Here is a 17,944-nt window from a genome sequence, read left to right on the forward strand (position 1 = left end):
CCTGCCCTCCTTCTGGCTAGATCACTTTCTTCTAGAGAAAAGGGGCTCTGTGCATATCGATGGGGCCTTGGTTCCCAGCAAACAGAGGACCTAGTCTTGTTAGAATAACTTAATAAAAGGTATAGCACCTGGAAAAAACTGAAACTCTCTCTCCACCACCTGAGATGGGGTAGAGAAGGAGGTCAGTACTGATGTGTCCGTCATGCGGTTTACAAACCCAGGATGGGGGAAAAACAATCTGGGCCACATGAGATTCAGAGTTTTGCTTTATTAGGCATCTGTGAAGACAAGAGTTTGCAGACACAATCCTGTCTGGTGGCGAACTGCTGCAAAGTTCTGTGAAGTTTGAATTTATCTTGTAGTGAACGAGACCCCAGTAGCTGATATTTTAGAATAGTGGTCCATATTTCAAGCAGATGAGAGGTGTGACGTTATGGCCAACAACTTTTATACTAGCCATCCACTTAAGCCATTTCCCAGCATACATATGCAGCTTAATCACAGCTATATATTTCTACAATGTGAAATTCGATCTTTGACTAATAATGCGTTTTGACTCCTGTTTACATTGGTGCATGCGATTCTTTGCTACCCTGGCAATTAACCAGACCTGGACTCTAAAAGCTAAACTTGGTCTAAATAACATTCTAAGGGTAAGGCAGCCTCTATAATCTGGACTCAGCCATCATTTTGCAAAAACAGTTGTATGGTTCCTCCTGTTTCCCCTCCTGTCTGTAACCTGTCTGTTATTCAGCATTTATTCATGCCTGCTGTGTTCGGAAAGGGCAGTTACAAGGGAAAGCTTTGATGATTCTGCTTCCTAGAAAGGTGAATATCAGATAATATGTCGGGGACAATTGAGTAATGGGTCAAGACAACAGGCCTTGTAGATGCTTTCTAAGATTAGAAAAATGTGTTCAAGTGTACTTATCCAGTGCTCTTATTCTAGAATATTCCAGTGGGGGTAGGGAAGGAGGGATGGATTTGGGGGTTTTGTTTAAGGACTTTGACAACTGGGGCTGCAACTCTATGGCCAAAAGATAAAATTATCATCCTCTCCATCACCTGTCTGCCAACACTGCAGATTTCTATCTGCTCATTTAAGAGAAACAGTACACAGGGAGATAGCGTTAATGCAAGGTGGGAAAGGCTTTACATTAGCCCAAAAAAGAGGGGCTTGGCCATGTTACTCACACTTACACTTAGCCAAGCAGAAAAGCTGGGCTTATGTACCACTTGGTTTCCTTCTTTGACCCTAGCATCCTGAAAACGTCACACACAGTGGACCACGCTTTGCCCTCAGAGTGACTGCTCTGTCCCGGAAGGAGAGGTCAACGACCCCTGAGGACGCAAGCGTTTCTTAGGTTGTTCTGCGCAGTCACATTGCTTCCAGACCAAGAACATTCAGCTCTTAAAGTCTGCACAGGAGAATTGATAGAATCTGCTCCTTTCAATGGAATCTGTGACTCTTTGGGAAGGATGTGCATGGAGAAGGGTCTGATGAGGCTCCTGATCCAGGTGGTCCATGTATGTTCAGTGTGTTCTGACCCTAGGCACCTCTGTCTATTGCTCAGTCTTGCGTACATAGTCCATAGCTTGGCATCAGCACAAACTGATGCTTAGTGAGCACAATTAAGAAATCAAACTGTGGAAAATTAAGGACAGTAACAAAAGTATCATCAACAAAAATCAAGGATCATTTTCCTTTTTGAAACAAGAAAAGCGCATCATAGAAACAAAGATTCTGTACAATATTCTAACATTATATGTACATAAAATTATATTACTCATAACTACATTGAAAAGTCTTATTTGTAGAATATGGCTGGCAACAAAGAAAGACCCATACCATTTAGCGTTGGAAGCAGGGCAGGGAGCAAGAGAACACTAGCAAAGACACCTTTGTGCCTGGATACACAATCCCGCTACTAAGTTATGTGACTAACCAGCACTCTCTAGTTCTGTGGTTTGTTCGTGTTTCACATTCTAGTAGGGAGTTCTGCAGCAGGCGATGTGAAAAAGAAGACATGGTCAAATGAAATGTGAAATGCTTTTAAAATCTGCATATTGGCTATGATAATGGGTTTGTGAATCCAAGTTGCATTGGAAGTTCGCTCATTCTCCATTCATTATGCATGCCTCCAGTGATTTAATGAATTTCAGCAGGTGGAAAAAACAGCTTTGAACAGATCAGATGGGCTGTGAGTCAGATTCTTGATTCTTTTTCCTCATTTGGCTCCTGAATATTGCAGAAAACTGGTTTTGTACAGTGGGGAAGGAGAGAGTGAAGGCCCTCCAGTTGGTTCCTCAGTCAGCTCTGTTCTTGGTGTCCCTTTCTTGCATTTTTTCCCCTCCCCTGGCCCTTCCTGTGAGGGTTAAAAGTGCCATCTCATCTCCAAGCCAGGTGGAGGCCCAATCCCATTGACCAAGAGGGCAAGGTATGGGGTCACCTTCACGTGTAAGCACTCTTTCTAAGGGAGCCCAAAGGGAACACCTGCAGAGTGTGGGCTGTGGTCTGTGTGTGAACTTGAACGAAATCTCAAGTTAGTATTTCTCGAATTTCAGTTGAACCATGATGCAGTCTACACTACAAATGCAGATTCTGGTGCAGCTGGCCTCAGTTAAAAAGGGCCCAGATCCAGGAACCTGTTTTCAACACGCACCCAGGCAATTCTGATGCAGGCAAGCCACAGGCCTGCTGTGAAAAAAAAAAACAAAACTGACTTAATCCATCAAGTATAGATCTACAAATTATTTTGAGAGAGACTTAAAAAACTGAAGATTTTAATGAAACATTGCATAGCACAGATTCTCTTCCCAAATTTCACCCATGTATTCCTTTCAAAATGTGGGACTAAATGGCCAGAACTCTTAGGGAGATGAAGGCGAGTGGGAAGGCGGGGGTTAATTTAAAATCTGTCTGCTTTTCAAGGTGAGGGGCTCTTCTGGATGCCTGGGCTTGGTGATGCAAACAAGACCAAAGGCAACCTCATTTTCTTACCCAGAATTCCTACTAAGGTTCACTAGAATTACTTATGAACTCAGAAATCAGGGCTGGGCATGCTGGGAATTTATACCACAGCATAGAATTTGGGATACGTCAGTAACTCTTTACTATCTATTTCCATCATGGCAAGTTTTCACCTGCTAAGAATGTGAGGTATCAGCTCTCCTACTCGCAAAAGCCCTGGTGGATTACCCAAGGCTATGGTTATTCTTCCCCGAACCTCCTTGCTATTTAAATTATATGAGAACCTAAAACAGTGCCCAGTGTAGGCAGCCTTCTACCACCAGCTAAAAACATTCCCAGTTCCCACTGATTCACCACTTTTAATCACATGATGATGAAAAGAAATTAACTGCAGATGGGTGGCATTTTATATTGACTGCCATCCAAAAACTTTAGAAAGAAAAGTCTCAGATGAAGATCTCCTCCTGGTTCAAAGATGTCATTTTAAATCTAGAAAGACAGCAATAGGGCATCCTAAATTCTACTTAAAGGAGATCTGTTCAAAGCAGCGCAACCACTGCTGCAGCAATGTACTGATTTCCTTCTCCGTGGCCGTTTCACCACTTTTGTACCTATGAAACTAGCTGCTCCTCCAGGATCCTTTAATCTTCTATGCCTAAACCTTAATCTTAATTTCTGTTTTTCTGACTCCAGTGTGCCCTCAAAAGTCACTAATTATTTCCAGCCCTGATTGTTCTCATCTTCCCTGCTGAAATTCACATGGGCAATGGCGAGGGTCAAGGTTAGGGAAAGAACAGTCAAGGCTGAGGTCAGCAGATGCAGATAAGTTGAGTCCCAGGGGGCAGGCAGCGGGGCGGGAGGGTTAGTAATTTAAGAAGTCGATCCCAACTTTGACACTCTTCGAAGTGGCTATATCAATGGCTGTGGCTTTGATCTCAGTGTCCCCAAACTGCATAAGGGTCTGGATCTCCCTCCGGGCGGGCACTGCGGTGCCACTGGTCCCCGTGAGATCCAGGCGAAGTGTGCCACACTTCTTCACCCCGGGATCAGTGATGAAGCTGACGTTGTCATGCTCAGAGCTGTAGATGTTGATGACAATGACCAGCTGGGAGGGCTTGGCCGGGGTATAGCTACGCTTGACCAGCTCACCCAGGGCCACAGACTGGTCGGCAGAGATGAACTTGTCGAAGACGTCGGTGCACCACCGAGTGCCATCCTTCACCAGCAGCTTCTCGGGCGGGTGCTTGCCCTCCACGTAGCGGTTCAACACGCCCACCCCATAGGTGAGCGGCGACCGGCGAACCTTGATGACCGCAGGGTCCAGACCAAAGAGGACGGCGCCCTTGAGGATGGTGAGGCCCACGTCCTGGGGAATGATGATCCGGCACTGGTCCCCGAAGGCAGCCTGCACTGCCTGCTGCAGGAGGGGCGCCTCGGCAAAGCCGCCCACCAGAAAGAGGAACTTGACGGTGGACACCTCGGGCTTCTGAAACAGGTCCCCTGGAAGGGAAGAGGCAGGGAGAATGTCCTGTCACCAAAAGCCAGCAAGGAAGGGGGAACTAGGCTGCCTGCATCTGTGGGGAATGGACAAGACCACTTGGGCCAATGGGAGGGCAGGCTTACTCTGAGCTCCTTGAACAGAATCTTTGCAGAACTGGTCTTTTAAAGAAAGAGAGTTTGCACACCAACATGTTACGGAATAAAAGCCAGAGCTGCTGCTAAGTAGAAATGCATTTTAACAGATACATGGTGATAATTTTAAGTAGAATTTGGTTTGCATAAATGAATACTCCTAAAGCTCTCCAAACTATGGTTCTGTTGGGTAAGTCAAGGCAGGCTGTTATAAATAGAATTCTCTGATTTTCATAAAAATCGCATCCCACTCCTAGAGAGTCTGATTTGGTAGGTGAGGGATGGGATACTGAAAAAGTCCCCGGTGAGTCTGCTATGTGTCCGTGGGTACTGCCACCAATGCAGCAGGATAATGACATGACCAGATTCCATTTGCCATCTTGCAGAACTTCCTTTGGTTCACACAACAGTTCCTTCTTCCCTAGCAGGGTGAGGATGTCTAACATGTCCCAGTAAAGCAAAGAATATGCATTTCCTAGGGCCTGCCACTCTCAGGTAACATTGCCTCAGAGCTTCCAGCCCTCTGATCTTTTTGTTGTTTTAAAGTTTTGTTTATTTAATTCTTCCTCTTTGTCATTACCAGCTCTCTGACTTTTGAGGCCAAACGGAAAGCCTGGGTGAGGCAAGCTCTCAGCAGCTTTGCAGTACAAGGAGAGGGATCCAGAGTCTATGCCCAGCAACCTCTCACATACATGGCAAAGCCCTGCCCAGTCCTGCGGGGCCCTTGCCTGTGGCTCCCAGATCCAGGCCAACCTGACTCCACAGGCACCAGCTGGTGATGCTGGAAAAGCCCGTCCCCTTTCTCGGTTCTGCCTCACCGAGTGGCCGAGCCCTGGCTGATACTTACGGAGATGCTCAATGATGCTGTCGATGGTCGGCTTAAAAAGGGCATTCATGGCATCTGGACTCATCCGCAGCATCCCCTGCGAGGACCACTTCACAAAATCCACACTGCAGGAGCGTAGCATGGAGAAGAGCAGGCAGTAAGGGTCTACATGATACCCAGGCTGATCTGCATAGACACATGCCCTGGCAGAACATCTGTCACACTTAGCAGGCAGAAAGGGGGTTGAAAATCAAAAGCACCTTTGGAAACCCTAAACTGCCAGGACCTGGACCCTTAGAAGCTCAGAAGCTAAGATGTAATCCCTTCTCTGTATCTTAAGTTTGGCTGTGGCCGACCTTCCCCTGTGATAGTGGAGGCCAAAGTCTAGTGCAAAAGACAAGGAGATAAAGGGCTCACTGTCTCTTTTACAGGATCACACTTTGAATCCAACAATATTTGGATTCAAGCACATTAAAGGCTCCCTGGAGAGTTTATTGTACTGCTACTTACGGCTACAAATGTGTGTGCTCAGGTGCATGTCCTCAGCCCTCCAGGCACCTGTCAGGTGACAGAGTAAGCCTAATTATACTAGCTGGCCCTCACGGTCTCTGTCCAGCAGCAGCAGTGTGGAGCAGTGAGAGCCTTGGACAGGAATCCAGGATTGTGGGGCTCCAGCCTGGCCATCACCATTGCGGGGCTCTGGGACTTTGGGCAGATCAGACTCCATTTTCTCCAAGCCCTGTCTCCATGTCTGGAAGTCAAGGATAACTGCACTTGCCCTACCTCCTTCACAGGGGTTGTTGTAAAGATGAAGTTAAATGCCATGTCTGTGAAAGCGCTCTGGAAACTTTCTGGCACTAAGCAAATGCCAGGGACTGTGTATTCCCAAACCCACAGGGCGTGCCCCGCCTGTTCTCGGAGGCCAAGCAAATGGCGCCTCTGTCCCTGATGCAAAGCACACACCAGCAGCTTCCCAGCCACACGTTCTAGATGCTGGATGGGAATCTAGAACGTGTTGGAAAAGAATCCTTTCCATGGCACAGGCCAAAGGACAATGCGGTATGGTATGGAATGACCCCATGGCTGGCTGTAGCCCGTTTCCTTAGTGGGAGGGTTGACAGGCCCCAGAACTGTGCAGGTAGGTCTTGGGGTTCCACACAGAGGACAAGTGCCCTCTGTGGGGGACCAACAGGGCAGAGAACATCAGCCCAGGAAGAGGGTCCAGACTGGCCCTGCTCCAAGGGCAAGAAGACCTGACATGAAATCTGCTTTGGTTTCCACTAAAAGGAACTAGGGCTTGGGCGATTCCAGGCCTGGGGTAGGGAATGTACAAGATGAGCCAAGAGTGTCTTCACATACAAGAAGGCAAAGACACTGTCGACCACCACAAATGTCGTGTCAAAGGGACTCAGAGCCAACGTGAGGAGGCTCCTACTGGCTGAGATAGGACAGCTTGGATGTCAATAAGGATGGAACTGTCATGGTTTAAAATACATCAAATATACTTAAATCCTTAAATTCTTAATGATACTCCCCTCATACCCTCACAGGAGGAAAAATTCATTGGACACTTTGGTGGATACTAGGAAATTGATTTTTTTTTTAACTCATAAATGGAGGGTGAAAAGCAACCCGTTTATCCTGTCTTCCCTAAGTGAGCTGTAGTTCAGGGCAACCAAACCACTGAGGAGCCAAGTTTCTCTCTCTGGGAGTATTCTAGCAAAATAAATGAGAAAGAGTGATGGACCAAGATGGTGGCCACGTGGCCGCCCCTAATGCATTAGTGAACCAAACAATAGTCATCAATGGCTGCTAACATCACAAAAGGAGAGATGGGCAGACACTTCATGTCCCCTGATGGGAGGCAACAGGAGGAACCACCACCCATCAGGCAGATATGCCAAAGATTCAAACTTGAATCTGATTAAACCTCTAAGTCAATCTGCCAACTTGCAAAAAGGAAAAAAAAAAAAAAAAAAAGCCACAGGATAGAACTGCTGTGTAACACCATGGACATGAGATAAGCAAAGCCAAGATTATAGGAAACTCCAATCTAAGGACAAACTACTAGTTTTGCCATCTAATAAATTGTGAAGGAAAAACCAGGAGGGGAACCTATGTTAGTGGGACTCGAGGGGCGTATCAGATAGCTGCTATGTACAGCCCTCATTCGGATGTTAATACAGAGTAAAAAAAAAAATTGAGACAAATAGAAAAATGTTAATGTTAACTAGATATTTGATAATATTGAGGAATTACTGTTAAGTGTTATCATGGTATTGTGGTTGTGATTTAAAACTTGTCTCCTTTAGAGGTACATACTGACATAGATGAAATGATAATCTCTCTTAAGATCTGCTTTAAAATAATTGGATTGAGACTAGCCAGGAACTGACAGTTGTTGAAGCTGGACAATGGGGTATTTTACAGGATAAATGTCTGACATGTTCCCTTATAAAAGGTTTATTAGAAAAAGGTAATTATGAAATGTGATAGGTAAATCCGTCTGTAGTCATCATTTCATGATGGATAGTATATATATATATATTTAAAATGTTTAAGAATATTAGAAATCTATTATTTTTATCTATTTTTTAAAATTCAGCTTTAAACCATCTTCTAAATATATTCATTTTGCAACCAGCTGAGACACAAAATCAGTCAAGGGACTCAGAGTGGCAAGAAACCTAGACTCCCACTGGATTAATTTCACAAATATCTACTGAGCACCTACTGCATACCAGGTTCTCTGCTAGACACTGTGGATACAGCAGGGGCCAAAACTAAACTTCGCTGCTTTCATAGTTTCTCTGTTTTTAGCAAACACATAGATAATACTTGCCAGGTCCCAGGCATTGTTCCAAGCACCCAACATGTATGAATTCATTGCATTCTCACAACCACCCTTGGAATTACATGGAATTATTATTATCCCTATTTTCCACAAGAAAAAAAAAAAAAAAAAACTGAGGGAAGAGAAGTCGAATCCCTTGCCCAAGGTCACAGAGCTGGTGTGTAGGACTGGAACCCGAAGTCCACACTTCCTTCCTCTCTCCCATCAGCACAATCCACCCACTAGAATGTCCAGAGCCCGAGGCGATGAGCCCAACTCACTTGCTTTTCCGCAAGGCGTGCTCCACACTGTGCCCGCGGAACTTCTTGTAGTAGTCAATGAAGGAGAAGGGCAGGGTGATGTTCAGCGGGTTAGTTCTGTCTGGGGCGGCTGCCCTTTTGCGAGACTCAAACGCAATCATTAAGTCAACCCACGCTGCAGGGCGTTTGATTTTGAATTGTTCAATAAAATCCTCTCCAAATATTTTATACAGAAGTTTTTCGAATTCATAATCTACTCCTAAGGATCCATAGGGTCCGCCTGAGTTGAGAACAGAAAGGGAGGCTGTGGTGTTAAAAACCACTGGAAACCCAATGCAGACTCTGAGAAACAGGCCCACCTGTTCATCTCTGACCCGCTTAGCAATGGGACTGCAGCTATAAGTGTTTACTTACACTTCAGAACCCTGCGCTGCTTCGCTTTCCATGCAAAAAAAAAAAACTTTTCCCTACAGAAATCTCTTGTCAGCAATCTTTTATTATTTTATTTTTGTTTTTCCTTTTGTTTTTTGTTCTTTTTGAGACAGAGTTTTCGTCCCTGTTGCCCAGGCTGGAGTGCAGTGGCACAATCTTGGCTCACAGCAACCTCCGCCTCCTGGGTTGAAGCGATTCTCCTGCTTCAGCCTCCTGAGTAGCTGGGATACAGGCACACACCACCATGCCCGGCTAATTTTTGTATTTTTAGTAGAGACGGGATTTTGCCATATTGGTCAGGCTGGTCTCAAACTCCTGACCTCAGGTGATCCACCTGCCTTGGCCTCTGAAAGTTCTGGGATTACAGGCATGAGCCACCACTCCCAGCCAACAATCTATTTTAAATCAATTACATTCTTTTAAAAAATCAATACTTTTATCTAACTAAGATCATCATGGTATTCCAACCTGACATCCAAGGGTTGGGGGAGGAAAATCAGCAGGCCTGGTCTTGTCCCTGTGTGATCCTCTAATTACTCATTATCCTTTCCCCTCCAGCCTCCCAAAAGGGAAACAGCATGTTCTTTGGTTTGGCAATCTTTTTTTGAGAGTCTCGCTCTGTCACCCAAGTTGGAGTGCAGTGGTGCAATCTCTGCTCACTGCAACCTCTGCCTCCTGGGTCCAAGCAATTCTCCTGCCTCAACCACCTGAGTAGCTGGGGCTACAGGTATGCACCACCATGCCCAGCTAATTTTTGTATTTTTAGTTCATCATGTTGGCCATGCTGGCCTCTAACTCCTGACCTCAAGCGATCTGCCCACTTGGCCTCCCAAAGTGCTGGGATTACAGGCGTGAGCCACCACACCTGGCCAGTGGTTTGGCAATCTTGATCCAAGACAAGGTGAGGCCTCCCTAGAAAGTTCACCTTAGCACGGTCATGGGTAACATCAAGTTACCATCTCATCCTTTCAGAATTTTCAGAAACCAACGCCCTTGGCCAGGATCTGAAACAGGCTCACTTTAAGCCAAAACCCAAGTTGTGGTGGTTTGTGTTTTAAAGAATGTTTAATTGCATTTTGCTTTCCAATTTCAAGCAGACATTAGTATCCTCCACCGCCTACGATCCCACATGTTAGTGGCATTCAAGAGAATAAAACAGAGTTATCTGAAACAAGTGAAAACAGAACTGCCTGGCAATGGCTCAGGTATAAGAAAATCAGCTCTGCAGGGGCTCACCTGTTGCTTTATACAGTTCCTTAAGGTGTCCCTCTGGTAGCCGGATCTGATGGACTGTCAGGTCTACGGTGCCACCGCCACTGTCCACAACCACATACTTGTCACCTGGCACAAAAACAGCCATCTTTTACACAGTTTGCCAACCCCATCTGAAACAAGCTGGTGGATGGTAACTAGGTAGACCCAGCGAAGTGCCCTCTATACTTCTCATTAGCACAATGGTTTTGCTAATTAGCAGCTCCAGGAGTTAACCATGACTAAAGAGAATGCAATCTGCCCAGGAGGACATTTAGGCATGGATGATGGAGAACCCAGGTGAGTGAATCTAAGATTCACACATTGCTGCATACCTGGCACATACTTAGTGGGCAGTTTCCTGCCACGTGAACAGTGAGTGCCCTAAAATCATCTGCGTTTCACATAAGACTTACTCTGGAACTGATCAGTTCCAATCCCTACTTGGTTTTACAACATGCAAAATAACAGCTCCCAAAAGAGCTCTCCCTGTGTGAGTGGTCTTTAAAACCCACTGAGTTTGAACATTTTCCAAAAGTGCAAAAGGGACAAATGGGAATGGCTTTTCGCAAGCAGCACAGGAAAATCCAGCAAGAGCAAAGGACATTGAAGGACGCTACCTTCCTCCAGCTCGGACCAGATTTCTCCTATGACATTCTCCACCAAAAAGGTCCGACTCTGCCGATTACGCCGTATGTGTTCCTTAGCTAGTGGCCGACAGAAAGAAAATGACGACGGGTAAGAAAGCATGAAAAAGCAGAGAGTCATCTGCAGTCAGTGGAGGCAATAGCATGAGGAGATTTAGGGATGGAACATTAGTGACATTTGACCAAAATAAGTCAATACAACGTCAGGAATCACAAAGCCAGTTCTTCCCAGAGAAAGCAATTTCCACCAGCCTTCCTCTATTCCTCGGCTTAGCCTGTGCCCAGCTGAAAAGCCTGCCCTGATGAGATTCTCACAACCACCCTTGGAATTAGGTGGAATTATTATCCTCATTTTCCACGTGAAAAAAACTGAGGGACGAGAATGTGGACAAATGTGACCCTACCCTGGTCACATTTTTTGGAGAATGGGTTAATGAAATCGCCTAGTTTCCCAGCTTTGCTGCCCCAGGGAGGAAGCTATCTGCCAAACAGCCTGCAGCGCATTCAGTTAAACAATTCCACATCAAGGAATTTTGTCTGATACAAGGAATTTGGGGTATGTTTTCCTAACATGGACCCTGGATAAATGGACTGGGGGCCATATCCTGACCCAGCTGAAGCCAATATGCATTGCGGCCACAAGGTGGCGCATCTGGGCCTGGCAAACCCCTGTGCTGCCTTTTCCATGAACACAGGGACAACTTCCGTTCCTCCTGTGGCTTGGGGTGCTGAGTGGCGGGGACGCCTGTGTGGCTGTGACAGGGCACAAATCATTGTCCCTATGTTCGGAGAAGGAAATCAGGTCAGGAGAGGTTAAGGGGCTTGCAGTTCCCACAATTCTTTTCTTGCAGTCTGAAATGAACCCTCAGACCTTAGAGATTTAACAATTTACAGGGAAGGTGGAAAGAGCAGAATAATGGAAATGTTTCAAGATGAGAAGGGTGCTGTGAAAGGGCACCTGGGGGGCGGCAAGGCACCGCCAAGGTGGGAGTTTGGGCAAATCGACCCTCTGGGCTTCAGTTTCCTCGTCCATAAAATGGGGATATTAATAGTTGGCTTAAATTCCTTGTGGGCAGAACAAGGACTGAGTCTCCAATGTATCATCAGCCAGCACACAGTAGGTGATAATGAAGGCTACACGCCAAGTGGGAGACTCAGTACTCAGCAAATGATAACTGAGCGATGGAGGGCAGCCCCCGATGTTACAGGGGAAGGCTTTTGCTGTCCGTGGCTCTGCTGCCCCCTCCCAATTTTTGGATTGTTCAGTCCCTAAGCTGGTGCTGCTGATCTGGAATTGTCCTAGAAACCCCTCTGCTGCTGGTTATCCAGTAAAGCACCCTTGACCTCTGGCCTCTTTCAGCCAAGAACACAGTGTTTACAAAACAGCTTCTCTGGGGATTCGAATTGCAAACACCAGGCCAGCTCCAAGTTCTTCTAAATCAGGGCCTGGTTTAGAGTGGAGAGGGAGGCATCCCTTGATTAAAGAGTTCCTGTGGGCCTGGGACAGCTCCCCAAACTCGGGGCCTCTCTCCTGCTCCCAGCACGGGCTCCAGATGAGCCTGCTGCACACTTTGTAATGGGCATTTGGTTTTCTTTTTTTCTTTTCTCTTTTTTTGAGACAGAGTCTTGCTCTGTCGCCCAGGCTGGATGGAGTGCAGTGGCACGATCTCGGCTCACTGCAGACTCCGCCTCCCGGGGTCACGCCATTCTCCTGCCTCAGCCTCTCGAGTAGCGCCCGCCACCACGCCCGGCTAATTTTTTGCATTTTTAGTACAGATGGGGTTTCACCATTTTAGCCAGGATGGTCTCGATCTCCTGACCTCGTGATCTGCCCACTTCGGCTTCCCAAAGTGCTGGGATTACAGGTGTGAGCCACTGCACCCGGCTGGCATTTGGTTTTCTAAAGCCATCTAGATGGTTTAAAAAATGGCATTCATAAAATACAGCCAAGCGAGGCTAATACAACATGTACTGAGCTCTCAAAAATTAGCCAAGTTTTCAGGCAAATTAAGCCTCAGATTGTGAAAAATGTATCCTTTATCGATCCCATTCAATCCTTCACGAGTAAAATCATGCTGACAGCAAACCCTGCGATGCTGGGGCCGAGCACCAGCTCCATTTCTCCCCGTGGCACCCACTGGCCTTCAGTCACGGAGGAGCATCGAGGCATCTCAGGTACTCCTGGTTAAGTGCTCTGCCAGGCTCTCCCCAGACAGCACTCGTCTCCTGGGAGAGATGTTCTCATTGTAAAGTGAGGCTGTTGCCAAACCACTGCCTCACTGCCCTTCGGAGGGGCGGTGCCCGACAATTTGAGGATTTCAAAAACCAGGAAGACCCTCTGAGCACACAGAGACAGCAAATTCCACAAGCCACAGGACAGGAACACAGAGCAGTGTGGGGGCAGATGTGATCCATTCAGGGAAAGGAAACCAAAACCTCGTAGGGAAGGCAATCTTTCAAAAACAGATGTTCCCCCTGAAATGTGTTATACTCACAAAAAGTTAAAAACAGCTATTCTAGAATTAGCTATTGGTCATGAATTTGTGTTTGTGAACAACATGAAGAATCAGCATGTAAGATATAAACTTAGTCTTTCCTCTTTTTTCCATTGAAAACAATGAAGATTAAAATTTAAATAAACCTCTGAGTATTCAAAATGTGAATGCATTCGATTTAGTCAGCAATAAGGCTAGCCTCGGTGAGCCTTGAGGAGGCCGAGCGTTGGTAGAAAGTGGCAAGTCAAGCCCTCAGATCTTAAAGGGAAGCTCTTTCCATTCATTCTGGGTAAATCAAATCTAAGGCGTGAGCACGCCGCTCCTGGCGGGCTAGGGCAGCAGCCTGATGACAAGGGAGTCTTTTGCCACTGCTTTGTGGCTGAGGTTCCCAGATTCCTAAATCTTGGGATTGAAATACAGACGGGGGGCCTCTGGGGCAGAGTTGCTTCTCTCAAGAGGAAGAGGGGAGGCCTGGAGGAGGCAGCCTGAGACCATCTAAGCAGGAATACACATGGGCTCAGGGTGAGCCTGGCCTGGTGCCTTGGGAAGTGCAGGGACGGGCCTTGGGTGTGGGGTCCAAAGAAAAGTTGGGAACAAGCTTGTGGCAGGGACAACTCAGCAACGGTCCTCACTGATGTCTTCTTCCCTCTCCTCCTCCTGGGCCTGGGGCCTTCTGGTGGGGGATGGGGGTGAGCATGGGTGACAGGTGGGTATCTGCCCTCAAAGCCCTCATCTGGGAACAGAGCTCAGAGCTGCAGTGCCCGGCGCCACCCCCACAGTGCTCCCACTTAGCGCCCATGCTCACATTGGTGCCTTGACCCTCACAGGGCATGTCTGCAAACCCTATAGCCCTCAACACACCCACAGAGCCCTGGATACCAGGGAACCAAGTTCCATGACCCACTTGCCTGCAGGTGATTATTAAAGAGAAAAAGCTTTTTAAAACCCCAGCCTGAGTCTCCCTAAGGCAGTGCTCCTTCCCACGGCTAAGCGAGCATCACCTAGGTCAGGAAAGTCAGCTGCTTTCATCTGCATTTTAAACTCTCAGCGAAGACACATAATGAGCTCATCACACATGAAGCAGCCCAACGATGAGTCAGCAATAAATCAACAGTCTTAATGGAGAATTAATAACAGGCAATGGAATTAGATTAAGAATCTGTTAATACACAAGAAAGATTAAGAGCCTAGTACAATGCAAGGCCAAGAACTGCTCTCAGGCTACCCTCAGGTTCTCAGAGAGAAGCTCCCCGTCCCCAGGCACTTGGTGGATGATGAACCAGGGTAACCATGCCTCCATTTATGGGGGTCCTTGGAGGGGCCAGGTAGGGGGGCTGAGCAGAGAGGTGCTTAAAGCCCACCTCCTCCTGGAGTATCCTGATTCTTCATTGACACTAAGTGCCTTTAAAATCATCAGAGGGAGAGAGACACCCAGGGCTTGGGAGGGAAGGAGAGCAGGAGGGGGAGAGAGAGAGCAGAGGTACCCTGTGTAAACCCAGCTCCTACTGTGTCACTGCCGCTGTACCCATTGACGGCTGCCTTGCTGCTCAGCTCAATCATCTGGTGTAGCCGCAGCTTTCGGCAGTAGATAGAGGCCGCCTCAGGCTCCAAGGCAATGATGAGCTGCTCCGAGTTCTCAGGCGAGACCAGGCCTGCCTGGAAGACAGAAACAGAGGCTAGGACCCAGGGCCCCCCGGGCCGGCCTGCTCACAGGACACCCATGCCTGGGGTGACATCCCCAAGGAGGGTGCATTCGTGCTGTGCTTCTGTGGGACATTCTCTACACAGTCCTCTGCACAGTGTCATGTCGGGGTGCCTCTGTACTGGGCCCCAGGCCAGATACCCCAACACCCCAGGGTGGCCAAAGAAAATGTGCAGGCACCCTGGGGAAATGCCAGGAGCTCTGGCTGGGGGGCCTCTTGCCCTTGGGGCCTGCTTGGTTCACAGCTGAGCAGCACCATGGGGAGGGGCAGGGGGAATACGGACTGTAGGATGCACACGGGCTTCCACGCTCCGGTGGTGGAGGCACGGAGTTGCAGAGACCCCAAAACTTTCCAAACCATCACAGGGTGGGAGGCAGGTGATCTGTTCTCAGTTGTAATATACCACATGGTCTGACCAAATCGGAGCAAACCCCTGTTTGGTGGCCTTGGAAACAGACCATGGCTGGGCCTCAGCAACGCAAGCATTTGATTTTGCTATCTGGGTAACCGACCTGTTATCTCCAGAGCGCTAGGAAGGTCCCTGAGATTTGCCTACTGGGGGTGTCAGATGAGCAATGGCTCCAGGAGGAAGCCCCCCCTGGAATCCTATATAGTCCCTCATTTTCTAGAGTACAGTTGAGTCAGCAAGCAGGTATCTTATTCAAAGCCGCCACCCTTTAATAGTTTTATTATACACATATATCACATATGGTAATAAATATTCCTTTAATAATCTGATCCCCAAGTTCTCATCTGTGGCTTCCATCTGCAGACATTTGGGGCCTTAGCCTGTAGTAGGCAGAAATGCTTCTGCTCTGTGACATCTGACCTGTCCCAGTCACCACTCCTGTGGGCCTTCAGAAGGGCCAGCCCAGGAAGCCCTGGGATAACTCTTCTGAGGATGCTCAGAGAAACAGCCTGGTTGGGCCTCTAACCAGCTCCCTGGCACCTCTCATGGCCTTGAACTGCAGCAGGAGGCCCCACGTGCTTCTGGAAACCATTCAGGCACACGGATGTCCTCGGTTGCCAGCCCAGCTGACCACGGAAGCACGCTTCATCCCTGCCACTGCCATGCTGCTGACTTTCTGCCGTTTCTTAGGAATCTTGGGCTGCTGCCTTCATACCATTCCTACTGGGAGGAAGGCCTCGAGTTGTATAGCAGACCCCTGGGGTTTAGTGCATTCTTCTTGCAGACCAGGTTCAGAAGGTCTCCTAATGTCACACACGCACAAATAACCTCTCACCAGGGGAAGCCAGCCTCATCATGGGCAGAGGGGCTTGGGAGGTCCAATTATGGGGCAAGGAGAGAAAGGGATTTTCAGGAATTAAGAATGCAAAGTGGCCAGGTGCGGTGGCTCACACCTGTAATCCCAGCACTTTGGGAGGCCAAGGCAGGCAGATCACCTGAGGTCAAGAGTTCGAGACCAGCCTGACCAATAAGGTGAAACCTCGTCTCTACTAAAAATACACACACACAAAAATAGCTGGGCATGGTGGGGGTGGCGCCTGTAATCCCAGCTACTCGGGAGGCTGAGGCAGGAGAACTGCTTGAATCCAGGAGGCGGAGGTTGCAGTGAGCCGAGACGGTGCCACTGCACCCCAGCCTGGGCAACAAGAGTGAAACTCCATTTCAACAACAACAATAAAAGAATGCAAAGGACCTTCAGGGCTATTTGTCAACTCCTTCACTTTATGTAGAAAGAGAGGGAGGGTGGCCCACTGTCCCAGTTTGCCCAGGATAGAGGGATTTCCTGGCATGTGAGACTTTCAGCGCTAAAACTGATACTACTGGCAGGCAGGTGACTGAACATCTTCACTCTATAAATACCAAATGCCTCAAAATGGCAGAACCATATTTGGAAGGCTGACTTTATAAAACCAGATAAGAACCACCACTCTCGTGTCCTGCACTGTCCATGGCGAACCCTCTTCCCATCACCTAGTACCCTCCGCTACGGCCAACCACCCGGGCGGCATCCATGCCCGTCAGCTCAGCCCGTGGGTCAGAGAGGCTGGATCTGCCCTTAGGCGACATCGGTCAGCAGGGCCCTGACTCAGGTGTGTGACAGGATTTCCCACTGCCCCCATTCAAGCAAGTAAAAGTCCCCCCTCCCCAGCTTCACCCGCACAGGGTCACATTAGACATCCTTGGCACAAACGTGGCTGGCGGTTAAAGTGAAAGAGGACGTGGCTGTCACACGTGCAGTGCCCCCGGGAAAGGTGAAACCTCTGAGCCTGGATCCCAAGGGGCCAGGAGGAAGAAATCCCAAGTAAGACCAAGAGGACCCCTTCCAAGGGACAGCTCCTGTGCAGATTCTTCCATCCTGTAGCTTGTGGAGTCAAGGACCTCCCAGGAGAATAGAAGCTCCAAGGGGGAAGCTTCCACAAAGCGGGGTGAGGAAGAAGTGCCAACTTGCTGCAAATAAGCTGCCAGGCCTGTATATATACAATTCTCCTCCAAAGTTCAAATCTGAAAATAAACTGAGGGCGGGGGCAGACGCATGAGTGGAGCCCAGGGAGTTGGTGTGAGGGAAGAAAAGTAAAGACCCAGACGCTACATTACAGTTACCACATCCCACTGGGATGTCAGCCTGCCGGGTGGGACTTGCGGTAGTGAGGCCCCCTGAAGGGCCAGAAAAAGCAAGATGGGCCTGGGCCACGGCAGCAGGGACAGGGATGGGAAGGGAGAAAGGGCGCCATAAGCTCTGCCCCTTGCCCCCTCTTCCCACACCATAAGCTCCACCCCCATCCTTCTTCTCACACCATAAGCTCCACCCCATCCTTCTCACACCATAAGCTCCACCCCCATCCTTCTTCTCATACCATAAGCTCCACCCCCATCCTTCTTCTCACACCATAAGCTCTGCCCCTTGCCCCCTCTTCCAACACCATAA

At 48.2% G+C, this 17,944-nt stretch overlaps 1 protein-coding gene across 8 annotated transcripts in view; it reads right to left on the reverse strand.

Moving 5' to 3' along the window:
* Window positions 1-248: 248 nt before the first annotated feature.
* The window catches only part of HSPA12A (heat shock protein family A (Hsp70) member 12A), a 182,129-nt gene continuing 164,433 nt past the window's right edge, over window positions 249-17,944 (reverse strand). For 5 of the 8 annotated variants that reach the window (XM_077947608.1, XM_015148266.3, XM_015148267.3 and 2 more), the window contains 6 exons: window positions 14,832-15,003; window positions 10,826-10,912; window positions 10,191-10,295; window positions 8,544-8,802; window positions 5,451-5,554; window positions 249-4,471 (listed from right to left, as the gene is read on the reverse strand). In XM_077947608.1, coding sequence (XP_077803734.1) covers window positions 3,834-4,471; window positions 5,451-5,554; window positions 8,544-8,802; window positions 10,191-10,295; window positions 10,826-10,912; window positions 14,832-15,003 — 1,365 coding nt within the window. In that variant the 3' untranslated portion in view covers window positions 249-3,833. The remainder of the gene's footprint in view (window positions 4,472-5,450; window positions 5,555-8,543; window positions 8,803-10,190; window positions 10,296-10,825; window positions 10,913-14,831; window positions 15,004-17,944) is intronic. The other 3 variants (XM_077947609.1, XM_077947610.1, XM_077947612.1) reach the window with 1 other exon arrangement.

Source organism: Macaca mulatta, chromosome 9 (assembly GCF_049350105.2).
Source record: "Macaca mulatta isolate MMU2019108-1 chromosome 9, T2T-MMU8v2.0, whole genome shotgun sequence".
NCBI lineage: Eukaryota > Metazoa > Chordata > Mammalia > Primates > Cercopithecidae > Macaca > Macaca mulatta.